Here is a 16,154-nt window from a genome sequence, read left to right on the forward strand (position 1 = left end):
AAACGCCACGGCTAGGGGTGAAGAAGAACGTCAACCAGCAGGAGGAATCAAAGGGAACAATCAATATCTTAAAAAAAACTTTACAATATCTATTCCACAAGTAATATAGTGAGCAAATAATTTCCAGCATTGTAGCTACTTTTCTTCATGGTAATTTCCTAGTCAACAAAAAAGGAATAAGTGCCAATAAACGTCGCCATTAGGGCTTTAGCAAAACAATTTTTTGAAGTCAGAAAATCTCTACTTGAAATATAAAGAAAAACTTGATTGGCTGATAACTGTTTCAATATTTTGTTCGATCACAGTCAGGAGAAATGGTAGACGTTATTTAAGTTTCATCAAAAATTTAGTTCCGAAAAATAGATGACATGATTGATTGTTCACAGATTCGTCGCTGAATCAAAATAGAGTATGAAAAGAGTTTTTTGTATATTTGGAGTTTTCCTTAGCTTTGCAAAACTCACCTGATCCAGATTGATAGTTGGGAGGGTCTTGCAGTGCCGATCCAGCCTCCTCGTCCTAAAAGTATAAACCCTTCACTTTGAGGCTGGGAAGATACATTGGATATAACATAACAAATTATGCAGATGATTCCAAGCTGAGCTTCTCGTTAGAGCCTATCAAGAACCTATCACAGTCCGCAGATAAACTTCTGCGGACTGTGATAGGTTCTTGATAGGCTCTTTCCTAGTTGAGACCAAAAACTCATCTTGAGAAATCTTGTAAAACAAACATTTGTTTTCGACTAGGGTCAATGCACGGACGAGGATACGAGGGGGAGTGTGCCACGAGCCTATTGGGTGAGCGCGAGCGATTAATTGTCTGATCTTGAAAGAATATTGTCTCTGATCATGGCTGATTCTTAGCTGATCATGGCTGATTATTGTCTCTGATCATCGCTAATTCTTAGCTGATCATGACTGATTATTGTCTCTGATCATCGCTAATTCTTAGCTGATCACGCTGATTATTGTGGCTGATTATGTCTGATTCTTATCTGGTCATGGATGATTCTAATCTGATCATGGCTGATAATTGTCTCTGATAATGGCTAATTATTCTGATCACGGCTAATTCCTATTTGATCATGACTGATTCTTATCTGCTCATGGCTGATTCTTCTCTGATCTTTGCTGATTATTGTGGCTGATTAAGGCTGATCATGGCTGATATCATGGCAGATTCCTCTCTGATCATGGTTGATTCTTATCTGATCATGGCTGATTATGGTCGGAATCTTATAGCTAAGTTCAAACAAGAATCTCGGCCTGGAATTTGGATTATGATGGAAAGAAAGACAAATGAAAGCAACTAAGGTTATCGTGAAGGCAATTTTGACTCCATGCTGGTCGAAGTCACCCGGCGGTTAATAAATCATGGTTATTGACTAGGTTAATTTTTCCATAGATATGTGTACAAAATTATAAAACAGCACGGACAGTTAATAGATAGATGGGGTGAAAGTTAACTTTTACGGATTATGATAAGATCCGTATATTAGAGCTCAAGTTAATAGATAACAGTTCACTAGCTAATTTTTATAAGCACAGCTAGACTTAGAAGAGAAACGCGTTAATCACATTATCAAGATTAAAAGTTTTTTCTTCAGTTGGGACGTTGTTTTGTCTTTGTTAATTTACAATTTTAAAGATGAATTGATGAGATGCTATACAAGAGATAAGTTTCATCAAGATGAAAATATTAAGCGGGTGAAGCGATTTTGGATCTATTCTGTTTCGCCTATTCAGTGTTTTTTATGACCCCCAGTTACAAATTATATGTTGTTATATAGCACGTTACTATGTAAGAAAATATCACGTGCGCCCGGGGGTGACAAAAAAGTTATGCTCACTAAGCTGGGGGGGGGGGGGGGGGGACAAAATAGATCCGCCATTTTGAAATTCAATGCAACAGTCGGAGTTAAAGCTGCAAAAGTTAAGAAACACGCACGAATATTTTATTTAGTTACCCGTTGAGCCAATTCATATTTAGTGCCGCTGCTTTCCTGAAAGATTTCACTTCTAATAACTAAATATGTTACCCCTATATTGTTGTCTGTGTTGACAACTTTTTCTTTAGCCAGAATTTCGGCTTCTTTGCGTGCGCGCGCGCGTGTGTGTGTGTGTGTGCCGGTGAGTGTGTGAGTGTGTTAGTGTGCAAGCGCGCGCGTGTGTGTGTGGGTACGCGTGTGCGCGCGTGTGTGAATGTGCGTGTGTGTGTATGTGTAAATGTGTGAGTGTGCGTGTGTTCGTGTGCGTGTGTGTGCGGGTGTCCGCGCGGGTGTGAGTGTGCGTGTGTGCGTGTGTGTGTGTGTGTGTGTGTGTGTGTTTTTGCGTACGCGTGTGCGCGTATATGTGCGTGTGTGTGTGTGTGTGTGTGTGTGTGTGTGTGTGTGTGTGTGTTCATGTGTGTGTTACGCGTGTGCGCGCGTGTGTGAGTGTGCGTGTGTGGTTTGTGTGTACGCGTGTGCGTGTGTGTGTGTATGTGTGTGTGTGTGTGTGTGTGTGTGTGTGTGTGTTTGAGTACGTGTGTGCGCGCGTGTGTGAGTGTGCGTGTGTGTGTGTAAGTGTGTTTATGTGTGTGTGTCCGTGTGTGTGCTAAGCGTGTTCGCGCGTGTGCGAGAGTGTGTGAGTGTGCTGGTGTGGTGTTTGTACGCAAGTGCGAGTGTTTGTGTGCGTCTGGTCCGTTTGATTGCGTGTATGCGTGAATTTGAACGGTTGTGTGTATATGTGTATTTCTAGTGTGGTGTGTGTTTCTAGTGTGGTTTGTGTGTGTAGGTACGCGTGTGCGCGCGTGTGTGAATGTGCGTGTGTTTGTGTGTGTGTGTGTGAGTGTGCGTGTCTGTTCGTGTGCGCGCGCGTGTGTGTGCGTGCGGGTGTGTGTGTGTTTGAGTGCGCGTGTGCGCGTGTATGTGAGTGTGCGTGTGTGTGTGTGTGTGTGTGTTTTCGTGTGTGTGTTACTCGTGTGCGCGCGTGTGTGAGTGTGCGTGTGTGGTGTGTGTGTGTACGCGTGTGCGTGTGTGTGTGTGCGTGTATGTGTGTATGTGTTTGAGTACGTGTGTGCGAGCGTGTGTGAGTGTGCGTGTGTGTGTGTAAGTGTGTTTATGTGTGTGTGTTCGTGTGTGTGTGGTACGCGTGTTCGCGCGTGTGCGCAAATGTGTGAGTGTGCGGGTGTGATGTTTGTACGCGTGTGCTTGTGAGTGTGTGTGTGTGCGTCTGGTGCGTTTGATTGCGTGTATGCGTGAATTTGAACGCTTGTGTGTGTATGTGTTTTTCTAGTGTGGTGTGTATTTCTAGTGTGGTTTGTGTGTGTGTGTGCGTGCGCGCGCGTGTGTGTGTGTGTGTGTTTGTGTGTGTGTGTGTAGGTGTGCGTTTCATAAAGATGAAAATGTTAAGCGGATGAAGCGATTTTGAATTTCAACGCAACAGTCGGAGTTAAAGCAGCAAAAGTTAAGAAACACGCACGAACATTTCTTTTAGTTACCTGTTGAGGCAATTCATATTTAGTGGCGCTGCTTTCCTGAAAAATTTCCTTTCTAATAATTAAATACGTTGAAACTAAATTGTTGTCTGTGTTGACAAGTTTTTCCTGAGCCAGAGTTTTGGCTTGTTTGCGTGTGTGTGTTTGTGTGTGTGTGTGTGTGTGTGTGTGTGTGTGTGTGTGAATGTGCGTGTGTGTGTAAGTGTGTGAGTGTGCATATTTGTTCGTGTGCGCGCGGGTGTGAGTGTTTGAACGCGTGTGCGCGCGAGTGTGAGTGTGCGTGTGTGATGTGTGTGGGTGTGTTTGTGTGGCTGTGTGTGTGCGGGTTTGCGCGCGGATGGGAGTGTGCGCGTGTGTTTGTGTGCATGTGTGTGTTTGAGTACGCGTGTGTGCGTGTGTGTGAGTGTGCGTTTGTGTGTCTGTGTGTGTGTTCGTGTGTGTGTTACTCGTGTGCGCGCATGTGTGAGTATGCGTGTGTGGTGTAAGTGTACGCGTGTGCGCAGTGTGTGTGGGTGTGCGTTTGCATGTGTGTATGTGCGTGTATGTGTGTTTGTGTGTGTTTAAGTACGCGTGTGCGCGCGTGTGTGAATGTGCGTGTGTTTGTGTGTGTGTGTGAGTGTGCGTGTCTGTTCGTGTGCGCGCGTGTGTGTGTGCGTGCGGGTGTGTGTGTGTTTGAGTGCGCGTGTGCGTCTGTGTGTGGGTGTGCGTTTGCATGTGTGTATGTGCGTGTATGTGTGTATGTGTTTGAGTACGTGCGTGCGAGCGTGTGTGAGTGTGCGTGTGTGTGTAAGTGTGTTTATGTGTGTGTGTTCGTGTGTGTGTGTGTGGTACGCGTGTTCGCGCGTGTGCGCAAATGTGTGAGTGTGCGGGTGTGATGTTTGTACGCGTGTGCGTGTGAGTGTGTGTGTGTGTGCGTCTGGTGCGTTTGATTGCGTGTATGCGTGAATTTGAACGCTTGTGTGTGTATGTGTTTTTCTAGTGTGGTGTGTATTTCTAGTGTGGTTTGTGTGTGTGTGTGCGTGCGCGCGCGTGTGTGTGTGTGTGTGTTTGTGTGTGTGTGTGTAGGTGTGCGTTTCATAAAGATGAAAATGTTAAGCGGATGAAGCGATTTTGAATTTCAACGCAACAGTCGGAGTTAAAGCAGCAAAAGTTAAGAAACACGCACGAACATTTCTTTTAGTTACCTGTTGAGGCAATTCATATTTAGTGGCGCTGCTTTCCTGAAAAATTTCCTTTCTAATAATTAAATACGTTGAAACTAAATTGTTGTCTGTGTTGACAAGTTTTTCCTGAGCCAGAGTTTCGGCTTGTTTGCGTGTGTGTGTTTGTGTGTGTGTGTGTGAATGTGCGTGTGTGTGTAAGTGTGTGAGTGTGCATATTTGTTCGTGTGCGCGCGGGTGTGAGTGTTTGCACGCGTGTGCGCGCGAGTGTGAGTGTGCGTGTGTGATGTGTGTGGGTGTGTTTGTGTGGCTGTGTGTGTGCGGGTGTGCGCGCGGTTGGGAGTGTGCGCGTGTGTTTGTGTGCATGTGTGTGTTTGAGTACGCGTGTGTGCGTGTGTGTGAGTGTGCGTTTGTGTGTCTGTGTGTGTGTTCGTGTGTGTGTTACGCGTGTGCGCGCATGTGTGAGTATGCGTGTGTGGTGTAAGTGTACGCGTGTGCGCAGTGTGTGTGGGTGTGCGTTTGCATGTGTGTATGTGCGTGTATGTGTGTTTGTGTGTGTTTAAGTACGCGTGTAAGCGCGTGTGTGAGTGTGCGTGTGTGTGTGCGTCTGGTACGTGTGAGTGCGTGTGTGCGTGTGTGTGTGTGTGTTCGTGTGTGTGTTACGCGTGTGAGCGCGGGTGTGAGTGTGCGTGTGTGGTGTGTGTGTACGCGTGTGCGTTTGTGCGTGTATGTGTGTGTGTGTGTTTCAGTACGGGTGTATGCGCGTGTGTGAGTGTGCGTGTGTGTGTGTGTGTACGTGTTTGATGTGTATGTGTGTTCGTGTGAGTGTTATGCGTGTGCGCGCGTGTATGAGTGTGCGTGTGTGGTGTGTGTACGCGTTTGCGCGTGTGTGTGTGCTTGTGGTGCGTGTGATTGCTTGTGTGCGTGAATTTGAACGCTTGTGTGTATGTGTGTGTTTCTAATGTGGTGTGTGTTTCTAGTGTGGTGTGTGTGTGTGTTGGGGTGTGCGTGCGTGTGTGTGTGTGCGTGTGCGTGTGATTGCGTTTGTGCATGAATTTGAAGGCTTGTATGTTTGTGTGTGTGTTTTTCTAGTGTGGTGTATATTTCTAGTGTTGTGTTTTTGTGGGTGTGCGTGCGTGTGTGTGTGTGTGTGTGTGTGTGTATTTGTGTGTTTCTGTGTGTGTGTTACGCGTGTTCGCGCGTGTGCGCGAGTCTGTGAGTGTGCGTGTGTGGTGCGTGTGTGTTTGTGTAAGTATGTGCTTGTGATTACATATGTTCGTGAATTTGAACGCTTGTGTGTGTGTGTGTATGTTTCTAGTGTGGTGTGTGTTTCCAGTGTGGTGTGCGCGCGTGTGTGAGCGTGCCTGTGTGGTGTGTGTACGCGTCTGCGTGTGTGTGTGTGTGTAAGTGTGTGCGTGTGTTAGTGTGTTTGCGTGAATTGGAACGCTTGTGTTGGTGTGTGTGTGTTTCTAGTGTGGTGTGTGTTTCCAGTGTGGTGTGTGTGTGAGTGTGCGCTTGTGTGTGTGTGTGTGTTTCTAGTGTGGCGTGTGTTTCTAGTGTGGTCTGCGCGCGTGTGTGAGTGTGCGTGTGTGGTGTGTACACGCGTGTACAAGTGTGTGTGTGTGCGTGTGATTGCGTGTGTGAGTGAATTTGAACGCTTGTGTGTGTGTGTGTGTTTCTATTGTGGTGTGTGTTTCTAGTGTGGTTTATGTGTGTGTGGATGTGCGTGCGTGTGTGTATGTTTGTGTGTGTATGTGTATGTGTGTATGTGTTTGTAAGTGCATGTGTTTGTGTGGTTATGAGTGTGTACGTGTGTGTGCGTGTTTGTGTGTGTGTGTGTTTCTCTGTGTGTGTGTGTGTGTTTGCGTGTTTCTGTTTGTAAAAAATACATTTGGCCGCGTAACGTACTCTTTGCTCGATTAAATATACCCACATTCTTCATTTTTCCTTGATGGCTGTTCAAATTGTGTCACTTTAGACCAAATGAAAGAGAGCCAGATTGATAAAGTATTTCATAAATTGCTATATCGTCTCGAATTCTGGATTTTTATAGACAATTCGCAAATTTCAAGTTAACATAAGCCATAAAATAAGTTTCTAAATTGAATCTAAAGCAATTTGAAAACTTTGGTAAGTCAGTTTCCTCAGTCTAAATGAAGCTGCTGTCACTTTGGTTCAGAACCCTCCCTCACCCAATGTCGTTTCTCGGCAAAAGTGCACATTTTGCGGCGTAATGTAATACGGTATAAAAACGAAGAGCAATCAGCTTTAACAATATTTTATACCTGCATTATTTTAACCCCCGCTGATTGAAACTCTACGGTTCTAGAGAAATTTTACGACAAGCGATCTTCGTTTAAGAAGTGCCTTACGAGTCGTGAATTAAAGTGAAATACCTTTTTCTTTGTTGCGAACTCTGCCTTCGTTTTTTGATCACGTTTCAAAGGTTAAGCATTGTTCACAAAAGATTATTAGAAATCCATGCATTAATATTGGATATGAGATTCAAACATGGATGAATGCAAAATTCCACCGTAATTTTAGAGTCAAAAGATTCGTAATGTGAAATTTTTTGGGCCCTTCATAAGATCAATATCATTTATATTGCATACAACTGGACGCAAAATTGACAGGGTTCATCTATGTTGTGCCACTTTGAGCTTCCATGTTAAATAAAGGAAATTAGTTTTAATTTTTTGTGTTCCATGACGAACTCGTTATAATGTAATACATTATCAAATAGGCAGTTAAATTTATTAGCAAATTGTAAACGAGCAAATATTTTCTTTTAAATATATTGTTCTAATTTTTATCTGTGAAAAAAAATCGACAACACACTGAGATCAGGCGAATTCTTTTATTTGGTAGACTCATACCAATCAAAATTTCAAAACAGTTTAATTCTTTGTATAGGAAAATGTATTCATTTTGTCATAAAACTCGTATGTGACTATAATTATGGAAAAATTAACAGCGCAGACTTAGGCCTCGGGACAAATCTTTGCTGAATCGGCACATTTTATTAGCAAAAGCCCAAATTCAGTCAGATAGCAAAGAACCCCATATATATTTTTTGTTTGCGCATTTTATTTTGATTGAGATTTGATTGAGTTCGTTGAGTTCACCAGTTATTATACAATTTCTTCGTAAGCCAAAGTTAAATATGAGGCACATATATTTATATTTTTCTCTTTTGTATCATAAAGAGCTAAGCTAAATCTTATTGTTCTTGTAGTAATTTTCATTCGAAATCCAAGAATAGAATATGTAATTAGATAAATTTTTGACAATCTAGAATAAAATGAAGTTGGACTGATTTAACGATGATTGTTTTTTATTTTTAAAGAAGCAAGATATAGTTTTCGACAAAACACTTCATTTTGGTAAAGAAAATCAATCAAAAAATGTAACTGAATTGGGCAGACCATTAGAATTTTGTCGTTTTATCCTTTACCATTAAAAATTTTGACTTATCTACTATTAAAAAATAAATAGGCAGAGAGAACGTTCAGAAATTAATCAAGATGATGTTTTTCAACAAAATATGATGTTTTCCTTTTTCGTTTCTTAGCTGTAAATCGTTCCCCAATTTTACTGTATTGTTTAGCAAAAAAGGAAATGATTAAAAATTCATTCAAACTCGTTTGCAAAAACTATAAAGATCATTTTAATGAGTAAATTCAAAACTTCTTTTCCTTAGAACTACGCTTAGGTAGTATTAAATATTGAGCAGCTCCTGATTTTTGTGCTTTCAATTGAAATAAGTGAAAAACAAATGAAAGTTAAATGAAAACTATTTTTTATCATTTCGCGGATTGCGACCGAGAGCAAACCAAAATTTTGATAAATGAATTCTACAAAAAATTCATTTTTCCCAAAAGGTGATGAGAACTTATTTCTGACTCTAAACATCTTTGAGATTCTTTTTGAATCATCTGATCTAAAAAATGTTGTTTAATAAAAATAATTCTTATAAGTTCTAATTGATATTGTTTTCTGTCAACAATCAATAATTTCCTATATATGTTGATTGTAACTTTTCACTTACCGCCATGATTCTAGAATGCAGTTCAGATTAAACTAATAAACCAGCACTAATTCACAAAGTATAAATTATGTTCTCGAAAATAAGGCAACCGGAAAACCACACAATTAACAGGGTGTGTAATCGATTCTTCAAACTCGAATCCAATCTTAATGATTTTGCAAATCTTATTATCGGAATTTAATTATCGGCAAAATTAATGACAAACTGCGGTGAAGTGAACCAGAATATGATAACACACAGCGCCTGAATTTCTCAGAGAATTGATAGAATTCAATCTAGAATGCAAAAGTGCGAGCAGAAACAATATACGATGGTAAGTTTGCGAGCTAGCTCTTTCGATCGTACCAATATTGGTTTTAACATGCTCTGGTTAAATGCAGTGTTTGACTACTATTGAGCGCAGAGCATTCTTACCATCAATGTAAAATTTAGTTATAATCGTAGTTGAACTGCAAAACTTAACTAAAAGCCGTATGTAGTAACTATATTAGTTAGTAATACTCAAACACAGTTGCAACATTTGGCATTGTTCCTAATTTCTGTGGATAAAAATTAGTTAGTAGGGAAAAATTACAGTAGCTTTTTCATAATGGTTCACTAACAACAGTGGAAAAGCTCATAATTCCTTAAACTTTTTGGTTAAAAGCCATATGTTGTTTGTCTGAAGCAACTGTGTATACGTTAAATGTATCGCATCATGGCTTTTATATGTGACAAACTTTAGGTTCAAAAGTTACAAAAACATTGACCACAGATTGAATTAAATCTGGACTCTGATGTCAAAAAGTCACATCAGCGTTGAATTTTCTTTAGTTTAAAAACCGATTATGCGTGGACACATGCCAAAACTTCACGCCCAAATAGAACTAAAAAATATAAATTAAATACAATGTAGATATCATTTCTGGAGAGCACTATTAGGCCATGAAGCTCTGCTTTCAAGTGTTAGGTGGCCGGGAAATGACTGTAGTAATTATTGATCAAAAGCACACAAATATCCTGTTTTGTAAAAAGAAATTAATAATTTTTATGGCAACATTCCGTCTCTTGACTTGTAAGCTCAGATAAAAACTCAAAATTGTCTATGATGTAGTCATTAAGGAATTCATGACACAAACCTATAATTTGAAGTTCTCATTTGGTCCCAATGTCATCTGTCAGCTCTTGAAAAAATGACAGTAAGCAGTTTACCATATGCCCGATTTTAAGTTATATAGAAAAGTTATCAATTTCATTTTTCAGCAGGCTAATTTTCCGTGATCTCGTTAAACCGTTCGTGAATTCAAGAATCACATTTTCGAAGACTAATTTTATTAAGCCTGAACCTCAGTATTTGCTCCTCAGTACTTTTGCAGCTGTTTTCAAAATGTTTTTGAGGTGCAGCTCTGATTCATTGTAAATGACCAAATGTCTTGTGATTTTTGAAGTTGATTCATGTTTCCTTTTGAATGCAAAAAATGTTTGTAATTCTGATTAATTTCATGTTCAGTGGCATCAAAATTTTTCATTTCCACATCCATATATTAGAAGTCCGTAGACGGCAACTTGTTGCACATGTGCTTAATAAACTGTTACCGTCAACCTCGTGCTTGAACATTTTCTCAGCCGGTAGAATAGGGAACACATGTCTTTTTTTAAAAGAAAAAGCGTGTTTTTGGAAGCTACAATCTTCGGCAATTAGCAAATCAAGATACCTATTTACTGCGGCATTTTGTATTTCTGTATTGTCAATCTTTGGAGTGTCCAGCAGATTGCTATCAGTCATTTTGTAGAAACTAAATGTCTTTGTTTTTATCACATTGCAACGTCGGGTGCGTGTTTTTGAAGGAAAATGCAGATGGTGATTAAAACATTATGATAAGCATACAAACAAGTTCTAAAATAATAATTCCCGTTGTACCAAAATAATTATCGTTTATATGGATTACAGAAACAAATGTCCCAAAAATGAGCCTCTTGGTACACGAAATCTGATTCTTTTTGACGCTGATTTTTTACACCTTTCTCAGAACCTTACCCACGATTCCTCTATTTTAATTTTAATTCGTTGATCTCTGAAATCGAAACATTTCTAATGTTCAATTTTTCTCGAAAATTTCCAAAAGAGCTGGCAGGATAAACATTGCTTGTTAACTTCATTGCTCAATTTTTTAACCCTCCATAGAAACAAGACATTTTGTTACTATCTTCAAGCATTCAGGATAGAACTATCTTCATATGAATTCAATTCAAATTGTTGCATATTCAAGAAGATATTGACAAGGAATTGCTTTTTAGTTAATTGTTATTCAGATTAAAAACAAAATTGCTGTAGTTAATTTTCATTTGGCTGAGAACTTTGTTAATTTCAGCTGGGGTTAAAGAGAAATATGCTTCGTGGGCACTTTTGGTTGAGCTTCTTATCGCGGCAATGTCAATTTTAGCTGCCAATTTTTCATTTAATTCAGTCAAAAATGTTTTAAATTTTTTCAATGCTTTTTTCAAAAGACACGGTTGTCTTCTTTTTGACTCATCAAAAATTTTTTTTGCGAATTCGAAAAATTTTGTGTTACGGCCTCAGGCATTCTTGTTTTTTCAGTTTTAATAACATTGTCTAATTTCCTTCCATGTTCTTAATAGTTTTCAGACTATCTTTGGTTGTTCTAAACACTTCTTTTTGTTCCATCAGACTTTTCTATTAGATACCGTTGTCTTGGATGACTTTTATCGGAAGCGTCATTTTCATTTTCAACGTCGTTGTTAATCCAAATTTTTCGATTATTGAATAAAAATTTTTCGCTGGCACCACTTGATCTAGCTCTTTATTAAGAAGTTCCTGTTATTGTTTCAGAAGTTGATTTCAATTTTGCTGCATATCCCGACGACTAAGAATTTCAACGTATTATTCAACTTTGTTATTAATTTTCCATTGAATTTCAGATTTTCCATTTTGATCCTTTGCGAGAACTGAAGGTGTTTTTGATCACATCTCCTGCATGCATCCATTTCTGGAATCTGCAACTCAAGAAATAGTGATCTGTTGATCACTCGCAGCTCTTTTTGGCCTTTTTAGGGAAATAATATTGTAAACTACAGATCAGTTTGTGTTCTGTTTTGTTGCCAGTTTAAGTTGCAGTAACCTTTCCTGCCAGGGCTAGTCCATTTGTTGAAAAATGAAAGCTGGTTCCATAATTTGGTACTTTCAAAAAGAAAAAATTAACATTGAAAAAACAAAGTATGTGTTTCGTTTTTGGTCTGGCAACAAATTCGTGTGGAAGATTTTAAGATTTTCTAATATATAAAAGTGTTCTCGTTAGACCAAATTCGAGGATGTAAATGTACTGTGGCTTCAAAGTTATTATGGTTGATAACGGTAGGCATAACTTGGACAGGGTCTTGCTCCAGTTTTCCATAGATTTTTGTTTCATTATGAGGCTTTAAATAAACAATGATAACTCCACCTCATTTCTTACCTTCAGATCTTATGATGGTAATATATTTTGCAAATTTAAACAATTCTTTGCATTCAATATGTTTTGACCGTGTTTTCGTAATGCATTTAGCTATTGGTTCTTGTTCGTTGCTCACAAATCAAGTATGAAAAACAGCATGGTGGTTTTTTGACAGTGATATCAATATTTGTTGTCAAAAAGATTTGCTTTTCCACCTTTATTCGTTTTGTTTCATCTAACAAAAGCAAACTTATCGGAAAACGGCCGCAACAATGCTAAACCATTTCCTGTATTTGAGTTTTATCTGTATTTATGTTCCTCACACCTTAAAAGAACCCAAAAAAATCTCTGATGAGAAAAAGATGTCACCTCAAAAAGCCATTAAAGTATTGCGGAAGACGATTGAAGAATAAAATACAACAAGAATTGCAGCATAAATTCCAGTATAAAATTTACTCTGCTTGAATCACTGATTTGCTGTTGGTGTTTTTCGACAAGTAACTGTCTTCAGTAAGTTGAAGCATGCATATGAGACAATTTGTTAAGGTTTGTTTGAGGAAATCAGAAGAAAATTATTGCCACTTTTGAAGCAACTTCGGACCAATTAGCGTTAATTTCAACTTTTATTTTCTTGGTTTAAATGCCAATTCATAATATGAGAATTTTTCAATAATATAGCTAGATTGAGATAAAAAATAATATAGATAGAATAGATAAATAAACAGATTGATTTTAGTTTTCCTATGTAGTGAGCAACAGCATTTCTTTGTTTTGTTTATTTTTTTCCCGGAAAGAGCTTACGTTTGGTTTCTTATGAGAAACCAAATTATAATCCTTCGAAAAAATGTTCTGGGGTCGGGGATTTTTTTTCCTTTCTCTAGATAGCCTTAAAAACTTGCAATTCAACAAGCACATTGATTTTTTTTGTTGGCGTTTATTCGCCTCTAACCACCATCAATGACACCTTACAAGGGTAATATGAGTGTTTGCAGTCATGTTTCACTCGGCTTTTTTGGACTCTACAGCAGGCAATGGATCATTCCAATATATATTCCTGTATTCTTATTTCCAACTTCTCGTCAAAATAAAAGATTTTCAAATGTACCGCCCCAATCTGGAACTTGGTTTTAATTATCTGTGAAAAACGACAGGTTTTTAAGCTATGCTTATATTTTGACATGGTAGAATATGTCATTCGTTGTACTTGACTGCCGAAGATATGTCAAAAAATGTCCTTGTATCATATGTAACATTTTGCTGGCGGGAGCATTAAGTGTCAAAATTACAACAAACAAACTATCTTTTTGGCTGTACCTCTTTTTTGCTCGAATTTTTTCAATAATGGTTGCTCGAAGTTTTTGCAATTCCAAATCTTACTTTCTTCTTTTTCCTCTGAGAGCTCTCACCTCCTTGTGAAATGTTTCAACCGTATGTGGCTGCTTGTGATTTTTTAAGTTGATTAATGTTTCCTTTTGAATGCAAAAAATGTTTGTAATTCTGCTTAATGTCAGCTTCAGTGGCATCAAAATTTTTCATTTCCACATCCATATTTTAGAAGTCCGTAGACGGCAACTTGTTGCACATATGCCTAATAAACTGTTACCGTCAACTTCGTGCTTGAACATTTTCTCAGCCGGTAGAATAAGGAACACATGTCTTTTTTAAAGAAAAGGCGTGTTTTTGGAAGCTACAATCTTCGTCAATTAGCAAATCTAGAAACTAAATGTCTTTGTTTTTATCACACTGCAACGTCGGGTGCGTGTTTTTGAAGGAAAATGCAGATGGTGATTAAAACATTATGATAAGCATACAAACAAGTTCTACAATAATAGTTCCCGTTGTACCAAAATAATTATCGTTTATATGGATTACAGAAACAAATGTCCCAAAAATGAGCCTCTTGGTACACGAAATCTGATTCTTTTTGACGCTGATTTTTTACACCTTTCTCAGAACCTTACCCACGATTCCTCTATTTTAATTTGAATTCGTTGATCTCTGAAAATGAAACAATTATAATGTTCAATTTTTCTCGAAAATTTCCAAAAGAGCCGGCAGGATAAACATTGCTTGATAACTTCATTGCTCAATTTTTTATCCATCCATAGAAACAAGAACTATTGTTACTATCTTCAAGCATTTAGATGAGAACTCTGACTCTATGAATTCAATTCAAATTGTTGCATATTGAAGAAGATATTGAGGAGAAAATGCTTTTCAGTTAATAGTTATTCAGATTAAAAACAAAGTTGCTGTAGTTAATTTTCATTTGGCTGAGAACTTTGTTAATTTCAGCTGGGGTTAAAGAGAAATATGCTTCGTGGGCACTTTTGGTTGAGCTTCTTATCGCGGCAATGTCAATTTTAGCTGCCAATTTTTCATTTAATTCAGTCAAAACTGTTTTAAATTTTTCAATAATTTTCCAAAAGACACGGTTGCCTTCTTTTTGACTCATCAAAAAATTTTCTTGTGAATTTGAGAAATTTTGTGTTACGGCCTCAGGCATTCTTGTTTTTTCAGTTTTAATAACATTGTCTAATTTCCTTCCATGTTCTTAATAGTTTTCTTACTGTCTTTGGTTGTTCTAAATACTTCTTTTTGTTCTATCAGACTTTTCTATTAGATACCGTTTTCTTGGTTGACTTTTATCGGAAGCGTCATTTTCATTTTCAACTTCGTTGTTAATCCAAATTTTTCGATTATTGAATAAAAAATTTTCGCTGGCACCACTTGATCTAGCTCTTTATTAAGAAGTTCCTGTTATTGTTTCAGAAGTTGATTTCAATTTTGCTGCATATCCCGACGACTAAGAATTTCAACGTATTATTTAACTTTGTTATTTATTTTCCATTGAATTTCAGATTTTCCATTTTGATCCTTTGCGAGAACTGAAGGTGTTTTTGATCACATCTCCTGCATGCATCCATTTCTGGAATCTGCAACTCAAGAAACAGTGATCTGGTGATCACTCGCAACTAATTTTGGCCTTTTGAGGGAACCTAATTTTGTAAACTACAGATCAGTTTGGGTTCTGTTTTGTTTCCAGTTTAAGTTGCAGTAACCTTTCCTGCCAGGGCTAGTCCATTTGTTGAAAGATGAAAGCTGGTTCCATAGTTTGGTACTTTCAAAAAGAAAAAATTAACATTGAAAAACGAAGCATGTGTTTCGTTTATGGTCTGGCCACAAATTCGTGTGGAAGATTTTTAGATTTTCTAAAATATAAAAGTGTTCTCGTTAGATCAAATTGGAGTATGTAAATGTACTGTGGCTGCAAAGTTATTATGGTTGATAACGTTAGGCATAACTTGGACAGGGTCTTGCTCCAGTTTTCCATAGGTTTTTGTTTCATGAATAGGTTTTAAATAAACAATGATACCTCCACGGAAAACGGCCGCAACAATGCTAAACCATTTCCTCTATTTGAGTTCTATCTGTATTTATGTTCCTCGCATCTTAATAGAACCCAAAAAATCACTGATGAGAAAAAGATGTCTCCTCAAAATGCCATTAAAGTATTGCGGAAGACGATTGAAGAAAAAAATACAACAAGAATTGCAGCATAAATTCCAATAAAAAAATTACCCTAATTGAATCACTGGTTTGCTGTTGGTGTTTTTCGTCAAGTAACTGTCTTCAGTAAGTTGAAGCATGCATATGAGACAATTTGTTAAGGTTTGTTTGAGGAAATCAGAAGAAAATTATTGCCACTTTTGAAGCAACTTCGGACCAATTAGCGTTAATTTCAACTTTTATTTTCTTGGTTTAAATGCCAATTCATAATATGAGAATTTTTCAATAATATAGCTAGATTGAGATAAAAAATAATATAGATAGAATAGATAAATAAACAGATTGATTTTAGTTTTCCTATGTAGTGAGCAACAGCATTTCTTTGTTTTGTTTATTTTTTTCCCGGAAAGAGCTTACGTTTGGTTTCTTATGAGAAACCAAATTATAATCCTTCGAAAAAATGTTCTGGGGTCGGGGATTTTTTTCCTTTTTCTAGATAGCATTAAAAACTTTCAATTCAACAGG

The 16,154-nt window shown here is 37.9% G+C and overlaps 1 protein-coding gene across 3 annotated transcripts in view; it reads right to left on the bottom strand.

Annotated features, from left to right (window-relative positions):
- Positions 1–9,126, bottom strand: part of LOC142358056 (transmembrane protein 272-like) — a 36,063-nt gene extending 26,937 nt beyond the window's left edge. Inside the window, exons 1-3 of one of the 3 annotated variants that reach the window (XM_075409558.1) lie at positions 8,689–9,111; positions 1,970–2,005; positions 465–519 (exon numbers count right to left, since the gene is read on the bottom strand). In XM_075409558.1, coding sequence (XP_075265673.1) covers positions 465–519; positions 1,970–2,005; positions 8,689–8,694 — 97 coding nt within the window. In that variant the 5' untranslated portion in view covers positions 8,695–9,111. Of the gene's footprint in view, positions 1–464; positions 520–1,969; positions 2,006–8,688 lie in introns of all 3 variants that reach the window. The other 2 variants (XM_075409619.1, XM_075409674.1) reach the window with 2 other exon arrangements.
- Positions 9,127–16,154: the final 7,028 nt, after the last annotated feature.

The sequence above is a fragment of the Convolutriloba macropyga genome, chromosome 1 (assembly GCF_964194025.1).
Source record: "Convolutriloba macropyga chromosome 1, txConMacr16.3, whole genome shotgun sequence".
NCBI lineage: Eukaryota > Metazoa > Xenacoelomorpha > Acoela > Convolutidae > Convolutriloba > Convolutriloba macropyga.